Source organism: Pipistrellus hanaki (genome assembly GCF_964339955.1).
Source record: "Pipistrellus hanaki genome assembly, chromosome: 2".
Taxonomy (NCBI): Eukaryota; Metazoa; Chordata; class Mammalia; order Chiroptera; family Vespertilionidae; genus Pipistrellus; species Pipistrellus hanaki.
The window spans coordinates 63,420,564-63,441,380 of record NC_140504.1 but is presented as its reverse complement, the minus strand read 5'-3'; the positions used below and the strand labels follow the sequence as shown (position 1 = coordinate 63,441,380).

The 20,817-nt window shown below is 32.8% G+C and overlaps 1 protein-coding gene across 3 annotated transcripts in view; it reads left to right on the top strand.

Moving 5' to 3' along the window:
- The window catches only part of NECTIN3 (nectin cell adhesion molecule 3), a 127,837-nt gene that overhangs the window by 70,472 nt on the left and 36,548 nt on the right, over window positions 1-20,817 (top strand). For 2 of the 3 annotated variants that reach the window (XM_084874038.1, XM_084874037.1), the window contains exons 6-7: window positions 15,779-15,917; window positions 18,403-18,487. In XM_084874038.1, coding sequence (XP_084730164.1) covers window positions 15,779-15,917; window positions 18,403-18,487 — 224 coding nt within the window. Of the gene's footprint in view, window positions 1-3,215; window positions 5,334-15,778; window positions 15,918-18,402; window positions 18,488-20,817 lie in introns of those variants that run through there. The other variant, XM_084874036.1, reaches the window with a different exon arrangement.

The following is a 20,817-nucleotide window of genomic DNA, read 5'->3' as shown; positions in this document are numbered from 1 at the left end:
TTATGTTGTTCATAATTTTATTATACGTTTCCTACATGGGTAAACATAAAATTTTGGACAAGAGGTGATTGATTCAAGACTGCAATATTCGACCAGATCTTACTCTTGGGAATATACTGGCTCTTTGTCCAGTATGTGGGTTTTTTTGTTGCTTTTGCTCTGTATTTTTTTCTTTGATACCTCTTACTGCTCTCTAAGAATAGGGAAGCAAATTTTTATATATCACATAAGTTCTCCCCTGCCTAAAACTCAAAGTTCATTTCTATGCAAATTTTGAATTTCAGATCATACTGATTTTAGGATCCAGACATGTTATCAGTCTTAGAATCCACACATTCTTATCAATCCTTAAACTTTTAAGAATCATAGATTTTGTTTACTTAAAGAATTCATATAAAGTCTAAAAAAAAGTAATCAATTTAATGTTTAACATAGTAATTATTATGCTAAAATATACTTTATATACTTTATAACTACAAGAGTCTTACTGGATTTACCACCCCCCCCCCCCCAATTTGGAAGAACTCATTAATTTGAAAAAGAAATTTAAGAAGTTCTTCATTTAGGTGTGAAGAATTCACTGTATAGTTCATTGCATTTGTTATATACTCATTTATCACACATTCAGCAAGTAACATTAAAAAAATGTCTGACTGAAAAAAACAAATGCTGTTGTGAAGGATATTAAATAATGATAAATAAGTACCTATTGGTGATTACAAAATACTAGTCTTTCTTTCTCCTTACATTAATTATGACTTTCACTTATTGTGGAGGAGGGAAAGAACTTAAAAATAAGAATAGATATTGTATGCATTGCCATATGTCCATTGCTTAAAAATGCAAAATAATAAAGTATAAACACTAGTCCCATTTTCATACAATCATATTAATAGTCAGGGTATGCTATTTTTAACTTTGGTTAAGGAGGGGATGGTAAGCTAAAAAAATTTTAGAACCACTGACAAAATTAAGATTTTTTAATTGGCATTTTGGGGATACTTTTTAAAGTTAAATTTATCTGAAAGCTGTAAAGAACAGCTTTCACATAACATTGCAAGTAGAAATAGTAAATGTCAGAGATTGTTGGGGGTTGTTTTAGGACACATGGCAAAAATGTTATTATATATCTTATATTTGGTGAGAGCTCAGGTATATGCATTGTTCTGTAAAAATAGTATTTCAGTAAGAGCCATCAAAAACTTTAAAAAATTTCTGTGCACAAAAATTTGTAAATTGTAAATAATTACTTAGGTGATTGTACTTTTATTTAAATATGCTGTGCCAGTTTATTGTAATACTTAATCTTTGGGGATCGTTGTAAAAATGACATTTAATACTTAAAACTTGACTTTTTTATTAGCCCTCCCTCAGAAAATACATGAGTTGTCTTACAAATTATTAATTTTTAGTTTCTTTCTTTAATAGCCTGATTCTAATGAATTTGGTTTTATAAGGCTTTACTACTTTAATACTAGAAATGGTCCTGCAGCCGAAACCGGTTTGGCTCAGTGGATAGAGCGTTGGCCTGCGAACTGAAAGGTCCCCGGTTCGATTCCAGTCAAGGGCACGTACCTTGGTTGTGGGCATATCCCCAGTGGGGGTGTGTGCAAGAGGCAGCTGGTTGATGACTCTCTCTCATCGACATTTCTAACTAACTCATTTATTGTGTAAAATCAATAAAATATATTAAATAAAAAAAAAGAAAAGAAATGGTCCTACAATTCCACAATAGTGTTGTTGTTGTTTTTATTGAGATTTAATTTGTTCAGCTAGTGAATATGTTCTCACAAATTAAAATTCTTCCTTGATTCACTTACATATAATATAACTTTTATCCAATTCAAGGTACTTGACAGGATTGCCTGTTCTATTGGTTTACACTCATAGGAAATTACTTATATTGTACTTATTAAATTTATACTGTACTTGCTAAATTTTTACCACATTCTATACATATGGCATTCCGTGATGAAACCTGTTTCAGTAAGTATTTTTCTTTAGCTTGTAATTTTAGAATAACTTATCCCATGTAGCTTTAGTATTTTTCTAACAATCATTTAAAAAAAACTATCTATACCACTCATGTAAAAATTAATAATAGGAGATTACCATTTGGGTCATTTATTTTTATCAATGAAGAAATTCAAGATTTTTTTGTCTCATCCTTTCTTTAAACTCTAGAGTTTTATGCAACATGACCTATGAATACCACCTAATTGATAATTAACCAATCTTTAATTTTTACTGTTTATGTTTAGTTGCTTTTTAATATTAATAGCTATTTTCTCTTTATTCTAATGGCAATACACAGGATCATTTGCATCTAATATTTAAGTATTATTAGAATGTTCTCTCTAAAATATTAGCTACTTTTTTTGAGACTCCATCATAAAGCAATGTAACATTAAATTTTGCATATATGGTTGAAATCCCTCCATTTTCTAAATGTTCACATATTTTACCCATGGGCTATAGACATTTTTATAATTTATAGTTTACATATTTTTACTTTGTTAGTCTCATTTGTTAATAGCCCATTTGGCTAACACATTTTAAATATGCTTTTTATTTTTTTAATTATTAAATAATGGTATGTACTGTATATATCCTTTTTAAAAATTGAAGAGTTCTCTTTACTTGAGGAAAATATTTTTGAGAGAATTATTAAACAAACAGCTTATTCTGTGACCACTTAACAAGATTCTATAGTTTTTCATTCTTTTATAACTTAATTCAGATCTTATAAAAATAAACTATATTAGGTAAAATGGATATTAAGAAAACCTACTTTGATTATTTTCAATCTTTTTTTTTAATTTCCTTGTGCTACTGGCCAAAAAAAATTACATTTTAATTACTTGGTTTCAATTTTGATATGATAATTATTAAGCCAGCTATATATAAGACACTTAAGTAATGCTTTTCATTTAAAAAAACCAAGAAAAAACTCAACATTTTTTTGAGTAGAATAGTTTAGGATTTGCATAGTATATAATTTTTCACTCCTTTTACTTTATTGGTAATTGTCAATTTTGTTATTTTTTTAAAATATAGAAATACCATTACATCTTAATCTAATTAAGAATGAAAAACTATTGTTACTATAAGTATATATCCATTAGCTGTGCTATCTTTTCGACTTGCTGCTGAATCAGCCTGCATTGACATTCTTTGCCTTTCTGTGTCTTGTCTATCTTTACTGTTTCCATTAGATCCTCCTACTACTACCACCCTTCAGCCTACAGTTCAGTGGCATCTCTCAACTGCTGACATCGAAGATCTAACAAAAGATGAAAAAAAATTGCCCTTCCCATTGTCAACTTTGGCAACAATTAAGGATGACACAATTGGCACGATCATTGCTAGTGTAGTGGGTGGGGCTCTCTTCATAATACTTGTAAGTGTTTTGGGTGGAATATTCTGCTATAGGAGAAGACGGACGTTTCGTGGAGACTACTTTGCCAAGAACTACATTCCACCCTCAGATATGCAAAAAGAGTCCCAAATAGATGTCCTTCAACAAGATGAGCTTGATTCTTACCCAGACAGTGTAAAAAAAGAAAACAAAAATCCAGTGAACAATCTAATACGGAAAGACTATTTAGAAGAGCCTGAAAAAACGCAGTGGAACAATGTAGAAAATCTCAGATTTGAAAGACCAATGGATTATTATGAAGATCTAAAAATGGGAATGAAGTTCGTCAGTGATGAACATTATGACGAAAATGAAGATGACTTAGTTTCACATGTAGATGGTTCCGTAATTTCCAGGAGGGAGTGGTATGTTTAGCAACCACTAAATTTGACTTAACTATGTACAATGTTTCATTCATACTAGTTGATCAATTTCAGATTGTTCATACATTTTCTTGAGGAAGAATAAGCTTTTACACCTTGATTTTCAAGCTTACTTTTTTATATCCTAATTTGACAGATGCAAATGTAAAATCTGGGTTCAATGTAAATGAGCTGCTTTACAATTTTTTTTTCAATGCTGTACTACTGTCTCAAGATTTAAATTTTAATGCAGAGAACTTTACTGGTCTGAGGCACACAGGTAAGAAGAAATGTCAACATTAAATGTACGACTTTTTGGTACAAAAATTTAAAAAAAGAAAGGAAATTGCCTTGGTATTGTGTATTAAATGTTTACCTAAGACTATAATCTCAATTATAATGTTTGTTAAGCATACCTCTCAAAATTTATCACCACTAAATTATACTACATTAAAATTGACTAATTCAAGAAATGTTTATATATATTTTTAGTATACAAAAAAATATTCAGTCTAATAAAACACCTTTTCTTTTCAAGCATTATTTTCTAAGTTTCTCTACACATGGAATCTTTACCTCTGCATTTTAATGAGCCTTGCCATAATTACTGTAGAATGGCTTTTCAAAGATATTTTGTTGCACTAAAACTGTGGTAGTAAACTCAGTGAACATGATGTGTGGAAGAGCATAATTAGCTGCTCAGTATTTTTGGCCAGAATACATGCAAAAGTAATAAAAACATGCCTTTTAAACATCATCATTATTGCAATATTTTTCATCTCTGGAGGACATTTCTTATGTAGTCATGTGAACATGGAAATTGGTACAGTGTTAGTTTTGATGCTTTATGTCCTAAATATAAGAATAATAATGAAAATATGGTACACAGTTAAGTATAGTACAGAGAGGGCATTTCAGTTTATGGATAAACTTGGGCAAACTAGCATTGGAATGCCAATTTTAGAAATAAGATGTTTCAGCTAAGAATCTATACAAAGAACTTTCTAGACCATGTTGTTTTAGTCATTTATATTGATATTGTTCAAACGGGTAAATATACAGAAAAGCATTTAGATAAACTTGGGAACTTGAGATTTAACAAGAAAAATCTGAATTATAAAACCAATCACTAACACTTGCTGATGGATATTGTCAAACCATCCTCCTTTCCCCCCAAATGTATGTATATGTTTCAAGATTTTTGTTTTTCCAATTAAAACTGGAAACATCATGAGTTTTTTGTTTTGTTTCTGTTACCTAACTCATTAACTATATTCTTTCCAGAAATGTATCTTGAAAAAAATGTTATATAAATCTTGAAATGTGGATTTTATTTTGAGGTAATTAAGTTACTTTTACTGTGGAATCCTATAAAATTGTAATAATGACAACTATTTTGAAACCCAAAGAATATGGTTTTTGTATTTTTTTCTGTTGATGATTCACTTACAAAAGGACTGTATGGAATTGCCTTAGGTGTTTTGCCAGGGAATTGAAGTGGAAGTTAGGAGAATCATAAATTAAATAAATTATTTTGTTAATAAAAAAACAAAGTAGGTACTTTTTTTTTTTTTTACCATCCCAACTACCGCCCTTCTGATCCTTGTCAAATCTAAAAAAATGGTTTATTCGGCAAAGCTCTAATATGTTCATAGAATTTTGCAAGTAGGTAAGGTTTTATTCCAAATGAGTATAACCCAGTTTCCTTTGTTTTAACTCTCAGTATTTTCTGAAAATTATAAACCTATTTTTCCAAACACTTAGTATAGGCTATAATGCCAGTTAAGGATACAATCCAGCTCACTGATATCTTGTTAAAAATATCTTATTTTAAATATAACATATATAAATATTAAGTCTCTCTGGTCAAACTCATTGGAAGAAAAACTCTTGACAATTCTTTGTGATTGAAATGACTTTTTTAAAAATTAAGTGTCAGCAATGATATAGCCACAGAAAGATGGGATCTAAATTTTCTTACCACGGATGATCTAAATTTGTGGCTTTTTGAACAGATTTCATCCCTAGAACAATCATTTGCAATGCAGTATGAATCAGCAGTCACGTTTACAATACTGTATTAATCTCAAATATAATCTGAAGGAAATTAGAACTGTATTTCAAAAATAAAAATAATCTATGTAGTGATTATGAACTTCCTTTATATTATGGCTTAGGGTTTAGGGTGCAGTTAGGGTTTTTTGTTTCTTTTGTTTTTGGCTGGAGAGGATGCAAGGAAAACTGCAAGTGAGTATTTGATATAATTCTGTATCTGTATTTGGCAAACTAAAATATCCCAAAATTTTAAGAAACTGATACTGATGCTTAAGGCTTTTTGAAGCATTGCACTGTTGTTTGTTAAGAGTTTTTGTGTGTGGTTACTGTACATAGAGACTTGTTTTTAAACATGAGTAGTTATAGGAAATAAACATTTTTCTTAAATTAATTTTTAAATATCAGTGATGTGCATATTTATATAGTCTATGCACATCACTGATATTTATGCCTGTATAAATAATTTTAAAATTTTAATTTAAAGATTATTGTATATATATATATATATATATTTATATATATATATATATATATATATATAGGGTCGGCAACTAAGTAATTGCGGATTTTTTAAAAATCAAAGACAATTTTTTCATGGAACTAAATAACTTTATTCTGTAATGTATTGCCCATTTTGATCAATGACCTTTTGCCATCTTTCAGGCAGCATCATAATCCCACGTTCAAAAAACTTCTGGTTTTTATTAGCAAAAAACTGAATCAGGTACGATTTGACATCATCATCATTATTGAAATTTTTACCATTCAAGGAGTTTTGTAAAGATCGAAACAAAAAGTAATCAGATGGTGCAAGGTCAGGACTATATGGTGGATGTGGCAAAACATCCCAACCAAGCTCCATTAATTTTTGCCGAGTGACCAAAGATGTGTGTGGCCTTGCATTGTCATGATGGAATACAACACCTTTTCGATTTGTCAATTCGGGCCGCTTTTCTTCAACTGCATTGTTTAATTTCGTTAGTTGTTCAATGTAGACATCAGAATTGATCGTTTGGTTGGGTGGTAAGAGTTCACAGTAGACAATTCCTTTGTAATCCCACCAAACTGATAACAAAACCTTCTTTTGATGAATATCAGCTTTTGATGTTGTTTGAGTTGGTTCACCTGGCCTGCTCCACGATCTTTTCCGCTTGATATTGTTGTAAACAACCCATTTTTCATCGCCAGTTATCAGTCATTTTAAAAATGGATCATTTTCATTACGTTTCTTTAGCAAATTGCAGCTGCTAATGCGTTGCGTTAACTGTGATTCTTTCAGTTCGTGAGGAACCCATGTATCGAGTTTTTGAACATAGCCAAGTTGTTTTAAGTGATTTTCAATGCATGTATGTGATACATGAAGCTTCTCTGCAATCTCACGTGTTGTACTGTGACAGTCCGAATTGATTATTGCTTTGATTAGGGCGTCATCAACTTCAACTGGACGACCAGAGCGTTTTTCATCTTTGAGTGAAAAATCACCAGAACGAAATTTGGCAAACCAATTTTGACACTGCCATTCTTTTAAGGCTTCGTCACCATAAACAGAACATAACTTTTTATGAGCTTGCGATGCGTTTTTCCCTTTGAGGAAATAAAAAAGCAAAATATGACAAAAATGTTCCTTTTGATTTTCCATTTTTCAACGAGCGCCAAACGAAAACTACAAAACAGATCAAAAAACTTTTTTTACTGATTAACAGCTGAATAGCCAACTATCAAATAACAAAATGTGTTTTACATTTGTACTACGTCTGCAAACCTAAAAATTCAACTGAAGCCATATATGTGTGAAACCCGCAATTACTTAGCTGCCGACCCAATATATATATATATATATATATATATATAACATATATATATCCTACTCAGAAAAAATGAAAGGATAGTATGTTGGCCATGTTTATACCTATTTATTTCATATTCTTTGAACTGGTTTTTCATTTTTGTATTTAGGTTAGGTTTTTCTTTCACATCGGTAAAAATAATTCTATAGTACAATGGAGATTAATACAACTGTTATATTCCCTGCCATTCTTTATTAAAATACATCAAATCTTTAATAGGCTAGGGATTACTTCAAAAGTGATGTTTGAGAAGTACTTAATAGTTTAAAGATTTAGTATCTTACCATGTGCCTAAAAGATTTCTATTTGATAAATCTAACATTAATTAAAACATTAAGTTTTTTCAGTAGTAAGTTCTACTTACTGTAAATTGTTTCTGATAGCCATATAGGGAAAAGTTTTATAAAGATAAATTGGCTAAATGTTTAGCATAAGGGGCTGTAAGAAATACAATATATTATTGCAAAAATCCAGAAAAATGTAGCTATTTGATATGTGAAAACATCTCAATTGAGTTTGATTTTGCTTTTTTGAATACTGCTAAAACAAAATATATGAACAAGTTAGAAATTCTATATGTAAAAATAATTAATGGAAGAAAGGAAGTACCCCTGTTTAAATTCAATTATAATAGGGGAAATGATTCATAGTTCAAATTATTTTTCCTATTTATTATTTAGAAATGTAGCATTTATTAAAAAAAAAAAAAAAAAAGCTGCTTTCTCAGATTTTTGGCATATTAGTTTAGATTGAATTTTAATTTGTACCAGTCATTTTTTTTTCCTTTTTCTTTCTTTCTTTTTTTTTTTGGCCAAGTTACTTATCCAGTGTTGGCCCCAATAGCCATACAACAATCTTTAAATAATTTTTTAAAATTATTTATACAGGCATATTTCTGTAACAAGCTATGGCTCTTGTATTACCTTCTTTGTCCTTATTATATTTTCTAGTGTGTGTCTGTGTGTGTGTGTGTGTGTGTGTGTGTGTGTGTAATCTAGTTTTTCTTTAATTTTATTTAAATTTTCTTTAATGATATTTTGTGGGATTTAGAAATCTGTTTCTCTTCCAACTAAGACTGTATCAGGTTAAGGATACATTTGAAGTTCAGGGAGCATCTAAATTGATATTTTAGCCATTTTAAACTTTGCTTTTAATTAATCATTTAATTCCCATCTCATGATTATATTTTTCACCATCATAAATTATCTTTATAAGTCTAGCTTTAAGTGTTTTTGCTGTCACTTTGACATAAGTCAAATTATATAGATAGACTTTCAATTTGGAATCAACATATTTAATATGATTTTTAAGATGGCATTTAGTGTTTTTCATTTATTGCTTGTGAGCTACTTTGGTTGGAAATGCCATGGTTGCTAATTGTGTATAATCACCTTATTTTATGTCTTTGATGTTTAAAATTATAACTAATTTTTTCTAAGCTTTGTTATTTTAGAGCAAGTTGCTGTTTTTTTATTTAAATAACATTTTTTGACTGCATTAAGCTTGGTTTTCCTTTTATTATACCAATAAAAATTCATGCATGAAAAAAATCTTTAGAATAGTGTACACTGTATACAGCTTTCTGTTTTCTTCTATTATATCCAGTAAACTGTACTTTTCTTTTTTAATTGAGTTTGGTAGTGATAAGTTTACATCAAGAGCTTGAAACTATGCATAGCTTACAAAAGCTTTTGATATATATTTTAAAAATTCTAAAAAACACTAAGTAGCTATGTATGTTAGGTATGTGTGTATGTGTGTGTACACACACACACACACACACACACACACATCTCCTTAGTGTTTTTTAGAATTTTTTTTTTATTGTTTTTTAGAGTAAGATTAAAGGAAAGAGAGGAACATTTATGTGAGAGTGGAACACCAATTGGCTGTCTCCTGCACACCTACCAGGGATGGAGCCTGCAATCCCGGCATGAACCCTGACTAGGAATCAAATTGGCAACCTTTGGGTGCATGGGAGGACACTCAGTCAATAGAGCCACATTGACTTGGGTCTGCTCTTGAACTTTGATGACAGTTATGTTCATTTCAATTTAGATCTGCTAACTATTTTTCTACAGTGTGCTTTGATGTCTGAGCAATTATGTCCATGCTGCTCCCTTTACCTGAAAGTCCCTTTCCTCCCTTTTCCATGCTGGGAAACCAGTCCATATGCAAGGTCCTATTCAAACAATAGCTGTATAAAACTTCTTTGCCTTTTAGTATTAATAATGGCTACCATATTCTTTAAGGTCAACTTTTATCTATCATAACTTCACTTTTTATTTTAGCTTTTACCTGCCTTCTCTATATCATTGATCTTCGAAAGGCTTTTCTGTACCCATTGATTAAAAATTATGTTAGTCCTAATTTGTATAAGTATAAATCATATATGAGCAGCTATAGAAGTTTGCTCTATGCATAATAAAATATTTAAAAATGGGAGTTTTAACATCTGATGAAATATTTTGAAAATATTTTTCACTAAAGCAGTAATATTGAGGGAAACTGTGTCCTTCATGTTAAAAGTTAACTTAGGTTCTCACTGAAACATTTTAATTGTGGTCACACACACACACACACACGATGTAATGTGTTTAAAAAACCCCACATGATTGTGCTTCACTTGTGTTTTATTTTTAATCTTGATTTTATACTTTTTGATTCAGTGACTTAAAGTTGTGAATTCAGGTTCAGTATATTTTGATACTTAGTTTTTAGGTATGATAGCTAAAATGCTACCTTTCAAAAAACAAGTAGATTCAAATGGAAGTATATTGTTGGGGACCTCAACAGTTTTTACAACTGCTGTTTAGAGTTTGTCTTCATGTTCAAAATGTTTGGTATTTAAATGTCTTACTAATCACAATAAACTTAGTCCTTACATTAGTTAATATTCATGCATAGTACTGGTTTGGTGTGAGGTTAACTGTTAAAAGTGAACATAAATTTTTATTTTATTTGGATTCCTAATGTATTCGATGTTTTGTTTTTGTTTTTTGTTTGGTTTTTGTTGTTGGTTGACTCATCACAGTTGATTAGATAGCCGTGGTTTTACTTCACAATGTAACTGATAAAGTTTGTGTACTAAGAGTGACATATTTGCATTGATAGTTGTTTTTTTGTTGTTACTTATAACTATATTATTGGATTATCTTCAGTCTGCCAATTCTTTGGAGGAATGATACTCACTAGGAATAAATGCTTACTAATAATATATAACATGGATTAGCAGTGATGCCCTCACTTGGTCCATGTATCAGATAGCCCCTTCTCACAAGGGAACCCATGTCATTCTTCCTGTACAGTTTTTACTCTTAGTTAATTCTAGGTAAATTATTAGTTCACTCAGGTGAGCTCTCATACATCACAATTTGGCTCAGGATGCTGGCTGTGCTCAGAGGGAACAATTAAGTGAAGGGTAGCTGTCTACTTGATTTCATTCTGGAATTCCACATATGACAAGGTATGAATCCCTGTGTGACAAAAAGAACACCTGACACATGGACCAATTGGAACTACCAGTGCCCATGAATACTGGAACAATTATTTTTATTAAGTGTCCTCCTATTTTTTTTAGGTAAGTGATAATCTCTACACTTCATTGGAAAATATATTAATGGATTTTTGTGACCTCACTTAGGGGATTTTGGCTGTATTATGATGATAGGAACTATGTAAAACTCACCTTGCCCTCCTAGCTCTTAGCATAAGACCTGACACAGATTACTATAGGTAATTTGTCGGATGAGTGACTGAGACTGACCTGACTCAACTAGAGGACTTTTATTAAAAAGTAAGATAAATATTTGGTTATAGATATTTAAATGTAATATTGAAAAGATAAATATTAAAAGAGTCTATTGAAAAATAAAAGGGTCGGTTGTTTATGCAGAAAAAAAATGGCAATACAGTGATATGTACTATGGAAGCAAACGGTGGGAAGATAAGTTTGTAGGTATCACATTGACCTATGACTCATGATGGTATTGCTGAAGTTTTGATGAAAGGAATCAAGAGGGGAAAAAAGAACAAAACTTAAATGTTTCATTTAATTGTTAGGACTGGATATTGGAACGTACCAGTAAGTGTGAAAATGCGCTTTTAAATGTCTTTAGAAAGTTGCTGTAAACATGTATTTCCAGGTATAGAATAGTATTTTTTAAAATATTGCCATGCTTCAGTTTCAGATGCAAGGTAAACATGTGTTAGAATAGCTTTCACACATTTTATTTGTGATAAAGACAAATATTTGTTATCTACAATGTATTTTTTGCAAAAATAATGGAAGTTATTTCTTACTAGTTTTTTTCAGTCTGATTTGTAACTGATTTTTGAACATTTTTCTCATAAGACATGCATGTTATTCAATTATGAGTGGTATACTTAAGTTGTTTTGGGGAATACTATATATTTGGTTTTGGAAGTGAGTTCTCAATGTATATGGGTTAATATAATTGCTGTGAGGACAGGAAACTTTGTTTTGAGAGATTCATGCACTAGTCCTTGAATACTAAACATTTTAATGTTCTCTCTTCTGCTGCTTGTAAGCACAGGCTCAGATTTATTAGATCATCTCCCCAAGTGTCGGTAATGTTACTTCATGTCAGTAAATTTTCTGAATGTTTTCAAAGTCCACATTTTTGTACAGTTGGTTACTTAATTATTTGCTCAATGTAGTCATTTTTGTTGACTGTAGAGTCTATACAGGTTATGTGGACAGGGATATGGAGGAGGCAGAGCTGGGGCTAAATTCTAAATTTTCATAAAAATTCTTTGATTTGAATGCAAATATTTCAGTTTTTTGCACTTCATACTAGTGTTCATCATCTTAAATATATTTTTATTTTGTCAATTAGAAGAATCAAAAATGGAAATATGAAACATACCCATATATATGTTTAACAATCAATTTACCTATATAGAGCAGATTATCTGATTGGTAAAGAGAAAGGTTATCTAATTGGTAAAGTTGTGCTGCTCAGTACTTTCTAGCCTTCTCTGATCCTCAAAAGAGATGTGCAAACAAGTGAGGATAAATATGAATAATAGTGGGTGGAACCAGGTGAAATAAATACATCCAAATTAAGATAAAATGAAGTGTCATGGTATACAGTCAACCCTCAATTAAAGAACCCAAGAGCTATAAATTATAAGACTAATTGGACAGGTCTACTACCTTAAGTAGATCATACTTTAAATGTTTAGAAAGTTGTATCTTACTTGGATTTTAGAATTACTTCAGGATATTAAAAATAGTATATATCCAGAGTCAGGAATTAATTTAGGATATAAAAAGGCTGATTGTGTCTTAGTACTTACACAGGACTAATAAATTTAATATTGCTATCACTAAATGAAAGCCTTTTTTTTAATGTGTGAGGTTTGATGAATTTAATCCGTGCATTCAGAATCTTTGGACTAATTACATAAAATAATAGGTTTTTCAAACAATTTCAGAACTATTACTATAAATATAGTATTAACTTTGACATTATCAGCAAAACAATACTCATTTAAATTCTGTATACTTGGACAAAAAAATCATAGGGCTGCTTTTTCCCTTAGCAAAAGAAAATTTTTGAATAATATTTTAAAGGGAAACCTTTAGAATAACTAGTGTGAAATAAGTAACAAGCATACTTGACAAATTGAGATCTTTTAAATTTGTGCCAATGCTATTAAAGACTAAATACAAAGCTATAATTTCATGATGGGAAAAGTGATAGTGAAGAATAGAATGCCCCTAAGTCATCCCAAATCTCTCACTTGCAAGAGCAGAGTAATATTTAACTGGCCAGGTTTCAAATCTTCTCATCTAGTGCTTATTCAAATGGAGATATAGTAGGTTATAGAGAAATAAGCAACAAAAGGAAGATAATCCAGGCATGTAGTAAATGTGGGTAATATCCTGAATGACAGCCAGTTATACTGTTTAAAACTAGAAGCCCGGTGCACCAATCTGGACATGCTCTGGAGCCCTCCAGAGGTCCCTCCAGCAAAGTGAAGGCAGTGCTGGCAGCCAGTGTAAGGAAGGCCCATTCTTGCATGAATCTTCATACATCGGGCTCTAGTATAGGATAATTGTATATGTTACTATTGTTAGATTATATTCATTGTTTAGCAGGTAATTGAAATGGGTTACTTGGGACTCATTGGTTAAGATTTTTATTCTAGAATTAAGTTAATAAAGTGACCAATTAAACCCAGAATTTTTTTAGTTCAATAAAGAAGTTTTTACAATTGGAAAGATAGCATTCTTTTTAGCAATCTAAAGCACCACAAAACTCACATTTTAATAAAAAAAAAAACAGTTGGAAAATATTTCTAAATATTTACATAGATTACTATGGTAAGTAAGTGAAACATATTTCAAAATTGTTAGTGTTTTAATTCCATTTGAATTTGCCATATCTGGATCCTAAAAGTAATTTCAATTATTTAAGAGTATTTGTGAATGTCAGTTTAAAAACTAAAAGCTTGCCGAAACCGGTTTGGCTCAACGGATTGAGCATCGGCCTGTTGACTGAAAGGTCCAGGGTTCGATTCCGGTCAAGGGCATGTACCTGGGTTGCGGGCACATCCCCAGTAGCGGGTGTGCAAGAGGCAGCTGATCGATGATTCTCTCTCATCGATGTTTCTAACACTCTATCCATCTCTCTTCCTCTCTGTAAAAAATCAATAAAATATATTTAAAAAAATAAAAACTAAAAGCTCTTCATTACCAATTAGGGGATCCAGAAAGAGCATCTACATTAAATGCTGCAAAAAACCATTCTCTCCCAACAAGGACATAAGAATAGAGGCTTTTAGCCTACTCCAACCTCGCTTTATTTTATTCTGTATTCTTTACTACTTATCAGTTGAATGGCCTTGGTCGGAATATTTAACTTTGGAACTGCAGTGTCTACATTTATAAAATATTAAATATCGTATTAGTTAGATAAAACAAAATATACATATTGAAGGTACTTTGTAACAAAATTTAGTTGTTGAATTTAATGTGCCTAAAATTGTCAATGATACATATTAAGGGTTGGTGATGTCACCTTCATCATACTTGCATTTGAAAATATATAGTTATAGTAATTTTAGTAATTTTTCTTATTTGGGAGTTAATAAAATAGGGTGACTTGGTTTTTAAGAATTATGTGAAATTCTAACTGCTAAATACTATGTTTTAAAAGTCAAGTTTGTGGTGAAAGCTGGGAATGAAAAACTGGTATTCAAAAATGTTACAGTGTATCTGAGTCAGGATATAGGAATGAATTTTCATTTAATTTTGTAATAGAGATACTATCTGAAGTTCACTTTTTATTAAATGTGCATGAATCAAGGGAAATTGTAACAGTACTATTTTAATACTTCTATTTTAAAACGTTTAAGTTTTAAAATATGACTTTTTGCCTATTTTAAATAAGTAGAATTTTTTATTGTTGATGTTTTGCCCCTTCTTGAAGGTTTTTGGTTCCTTTAATAGGATATTTTTATATTTATATAGAATAAAGATGGTGCCCGGCCAGCGTGGCTCGGTGGATAGAGTGTCGACCTATGGACTGAAGGGTCCCGGGTTCAGTTCCTATCAAGATTACATGCCTGGGTTATGGGCTCAATCCCCAGGAGGGGGATGTTCAGGAGGCAGCCCATCAATGATTCTCATTCATCATTGATGTTTCTCTCACTCTTCCTCTCCCTCTCTGAAGTCAATAAACATATATTTAAAAAAATAAAGATGGTAAATGTCTATATTGTTGGTTAACAATACTGAGTATTTTTGTTTTAGCACCTTTCATAGTCAGAGCTTACAAATGTTCATCCTTTTCTCCTCCAGATATTTTTTTTCACATAGAGAATAGTTGCCATTGTTGAGATCTGACTGGGGTTATTCTTTTCATAATTCATGCAAATTAAAGCTTGAGAGCAAGAAGGGTGTTAGTATAATGCTACAAAAGCAGTGAATCAAGTTTGTGATCCTTTGAGCTTGCTGTTGAATGACATACTTCAATCACATAGTCCTTGCACATTGTAGAAATTAGGATATGCAAATTTAAGAACACTAAAATTGTTTGAAAAGCCTAATTTTTATTACTTTGCAGATGTTCCATTTAAGCCCACCTCTTCCATAGCCATAGCTGGAGCTGTAATTGGAGCTGTCCTTGCACTTCTCATCATTGCTGTCTTTGTGACTGTGCTGCTGATTCCTCGAAAAAAGAGACCATCCTATCTTGACAAAGTGTAGGTAACTTTTTTGCCTGTGTTCAACTGTGAATATTCTTTATAGCTACTCATATGGAAAGTGACAGGGACGAAAGTACATAAAGGTATTGTTAGATCTTTTTTGTGAGGACCAGGGTTTCATCAGAATGTCTCAAATTACATCTCAGTAAATAAACTGTCAAGGGGCAGCTGGAAACAAGTAGGTTAGATATACTTTTCATCTACACTACATTAGACATCTTTCCACATCGTAACTAATAGCTCTCTATGTCATCCTGCCTTCTGAATAAAAGTGTAGCTCTTAATGAAGTAGTTGGAAGATAGATAATAAAAAAAATATTAGTTTAATTGCTTCTTTAGATTATATATGCCTGTCTTATGTATAAATATGATTTAACTTTCAACTGACAGTAGTTATTAAACACATCAAATTTTAAAACTTTTATTCTTAAAGAATTTTGCTTTTGGTGAATTATAAAATGGGCATTTTTTTTATTTAAATAGAAAGCAATGATTTTGGCCTAATCATTGAGATAGTATTATAAAGCAGAAATTGCACTTTGCTGTAGAATCAAGACTATGTCTCACCCGGCCAGTGCACAGTGGTTGGGCATCAACCCCTGAACCAAGAGGTCACAAATTTGATCACCTGGTCAGGTCACATCCCTGGATTATGGGCTTGATCCCAGTAGCGGGCATGCAAGAGGCAGCAGATTGATGTTTCTCTCCTGTTGATGTTTCTAACTCTGTCCCTATCCCTTCTTCCCTCTCTAAAATCAATGAAAACATTTATTTAAAATTAAAATACTAATGTTTCAATTTATCTAATTCCATCAACAGCTTTGTTGCTTCATCTGTAAAATGAGAATTACTTGTCCTACTTACCTCACCTGGTTATGATGAGAGAATAAGATAATTTTTTATAGATTATGAAGTTCTATACAGATGGCATTATTTTTTGTGTGTTATTACAGTTTTTATGTTAGGACATAGGCTGGTTCTCAAAGAATGGATTTCTTCTGTTTTTATAACAGTTTTGCATATGTCTCTAATCTGGCCCAGTTATAGCACTGATCTTTTTGCTTTGAAGACATCTGAGAGTTAGTTTCCGCTTTATCATGATCAAATTAGTGGTATAAACATGAACAACTCACATGACCTCCATAAGCCTCAGTTTTCTCACCTAAATGACCTATGACATCTTGGAGCTATAAAGTTGCTGATATTTTTTTATATATATTATTGATTTTTTACAGAGAGGAAGAGAAAGGGATAGAGAGTTAGAAACATTGATGAGAAACATCAGTTAGCTGCCTCCTGCACACCCCCTACTGGGGATGTGCCCACAACCAAGGTACATGCCCTTGACCGGAATCGAACCCAGGACCTTTCAGTCCCTAGGCCGACGCTCTATCCACTGAGCCAAACCATATTCAGCAAGTTGCTGATATTTTTATTGGATGAAAGGAAGTAATTTAGATAATAGGACCATAAAATACTCTTTCAGTGCAATACATGTATGATGAGTTTTATAATGTTTAAAGTGACTAGGAAGTGGTTAACTTCATCTTAGTTTCCAAATTATCTCAGGATTTTCTATAATTTCAAAACAAAATTTACTAATAGAATAGTAGTAAATCCCTGTAACCACTGTATTTATTATTTGAATTCTTTTCATTTAAAATACGATTTCATGCCCTCATTAAGAAGTTTATTAGCCTGTAATTTGTAATTACTTTGGCTTCTATAGTTTTCATACTCTTTATTTTTTAATATGTCTTCAAAAATGCAGAAAGCTACAAGATATATTTAATTTTAACAGTGTTTAAAATTGTGCTAATGATAATATTGTGTGTGTTGGTTTTTAAAAAAAATAGATTTGGTTATTTTGCAAAAAAAATAACTTAAGGTCCCTTTGTTTATTGCAGGTTGAAAGATTTCTAATGGTCTGTAGATTGAAAATATTAATTTGCATTGTGAATATTCTAAGAGTGGCCATGCTTTTAAAAATTAGTTTTGGAAGTATTTCCAAATACAATTTAAACTTTTTTTCATTATCATTGTCAACTATAGTCTTTTAAATCACCTTTATGACACTTTAGGGGCAAGTACCTTCCATTACATACATGTTTTACAATCTTTAAAATGTTGGTAGGCATGTAGATGTAAAAATATACAATTCATAAATAAATTGGCCATGGACTATATTGCTTGCTTAGTAATAATTTGAAGAATTATTTCTATTTGAGTTCCTTTTTTAAATATGCAACTATTAGATTGTCTTAAGCATTGAAACCTTTAAAACTAGTTTATTTTTCATTGATGATAGGTCAGTGGAAATATAAGAGCAAATTAAATATATAATGTACAGGGATATATAAATATATATATATTTATGAGGAAAATATCCTCAAAAATTAAGAGAACTGTGATTGTTTTTTCCCCTTCTCTTTTTTGTTTTTGCTAAATGTGGCAGTCACAATTTTTAACCTTTTTAATGCAGGATTGACCTACCACCCACACATAAACCACCGCCTGTGTATGAAAAACGATCCCCCCCTTTGCCTCAAAAAGACCTTCTATATCAGGTAAGTGTTCATGAGTGCACTTAAAATAAAATGAAATAAAATAAAAAATACTAATCAGTGTATATCATTTGTTTCAAAATATTATCTAGTCATGGTATATTAAACATTGCATTAATAATCCTATCTAATAAAAGAGTAATATCCAAATTGACCATCACTCCAACATACAAGATGGCTTCCCCCATGTGGTCAAGATGGCTGCCCCCATGTAGACACAAGATGGCCACAACAAGATGGCCAGCAGGGAAGGGCAGTTAGGGGTGACAAGACCAGCAGAGGAGGGAGGTTGGGGGCAACCAGGCTTGCAGGGAAGGGTAGTTTGGGGGATCCAGGCCTGTAGGGGAGAGCAGTTGGGGGTACCAGGCCTGCAAGGGAGGACAGTTAGGGTTGACCAGGCCTGCACTGGAGGGCAGTTAAGGCCAAACAGGCTGGCAGGGGAGCAGTTAGGCATCAATCAGGCTGGCAGGGGAGTGGTGAGGTGGTGATCAGGCTGGCAGGCAGAAGCGGTTAGGGGCAATCAAGAAGGCAGGCAGGCAAGCAGTTGGAAGCCAGCAGTCCTGGATTGTGAGAGGGATGTCAGGCTGCCCATTTCCGGGATCAGGCCTAAACAGGCAGTCGGGCATCCCTCGAGGGGTCCCAGATAGGCTGGGCTGAGGGACACACACCCCTGTGCAGGAATTTTGTACACCGGGCCTCTAGTCTATACATATAAAGAGCCAGAGTCCATAACTTCCAAAATGACTGAAGGGATAACCAAACACCAGGCTGCATGCACAACAGGCCTGGGTGGGCAAGGACTGGTGAGCAGGCTGAACTGCTGACCTCTCAGAGAGAGAGACGGGGCTGATAAGCAGCCATCCCAGGGGTACAAGAGCTGATCAGCCCTTGCCTCTCTCTCTCAGATCAGTATTTAAGCCCACTTGCTAGCAGCTTGGGCCAGCTGCTGATTAGCCCCACCACTCTGATCAGACCTGGAGATAGGCCCAGAGACTCTGACTGGCGTAAAAACCGACCAATCAGAACTTAATCTGTGTAAACTCCGAAGGCAGAACCTAAGGTGGGGGCTGAGGAGGGGTTTTAAAGGCAACAGCTGTTTGGTGTAAGGCACATGTGTCAAACACAAGGCCCGCGGGCCAAATCCAGCCCGCCAGGCCTTGCAATGTGGCCCGCACCGCGCTGTCATCACTGCACTCCGCTGTCAGTTTATGACATTGTCAGTTTATGACTGTTCAGTAAACCATTCGGCCCGCGATTTAGGCTGGATTTTAGATTTTGGCCCCTTCTCTGATTGAGTTCGACACCCCTAGTGTAAGGTATAAGAAAGTGGCTCAATTTTTTAATGACTGGTTTGACAGTATAGTACATAGGGTTGGCTATCAGTTCAGATATAGAGATTATGTATTTTTGTCTGCCAAAAGCATCTCCTCCTACTGAAAAAGGCACCCCCCCACCTTTAAACAATCCTATTCTGTATAACTTACCTATACTAATAAAAGGGTAATATGCTAATTAGGCTGGGTTGACCAACCATCTTCTGGATGTCCAGCTTCCTTCTAGACAAAACCATGGTGGTGAGGGCTGAGGTAAAGGCAGTTAGGGGTGATCAGGCTGGCAGGGAAGGGCAATTGGTGGTAACCAGGCCAACAGGGGAGAGCAGTTAGGGGCGATCAGGTAGGCAGGTAGTTGAGGGGTTAGGGTCCGACTGCCGGTTTAGGCCCGATCCCTGTGGGATTGGAGGGATCGGGCCAAAAACGGGCAGTTGGACATCCCCCAAGGGGTCCCCGATTGGAGAGGGTTCAGGCTGGGCTGAGGGAACCCCCTCCCCTCTGTTCACGAATTTCATGCACTGGGCCACTAGTATATAATAATTTCTCTGAAACACTTAGGTGATCAAATTTTGTTTACAAATTGGTAAGAAAAAAAACTAATGGCCACTGTAGCTAAGACAATCAAAAGTATATTAGAAGTACAATTTTTTATTAAAAGTATAGTTGAAGACATTGTTAATACAGTTTTATTGACATAGAGATTCATGATAAATATGCATTTTATATAAAAATGTAAAAATGTTGAATATCTTTAATAGGATATGATAAAGAGCTTTTTCTCTTATGGTAGGAATTTTGCTTCTTTTTCAATATATTCAAGGTCTAAATTTTAGTTTTTATTTATTTAGCAACAGTGGGTTTATATTCAAATTTAATAGCCTGGGTATTTATTGAGCTCCCTATTACATTTACCATAATTTTAAAAATTTCTTTTAGATTTAGTTTACAGTAATTCATGTGAAAGTATTGATTCAGTACTTCTATCTTGTTCTATCCCTAGAT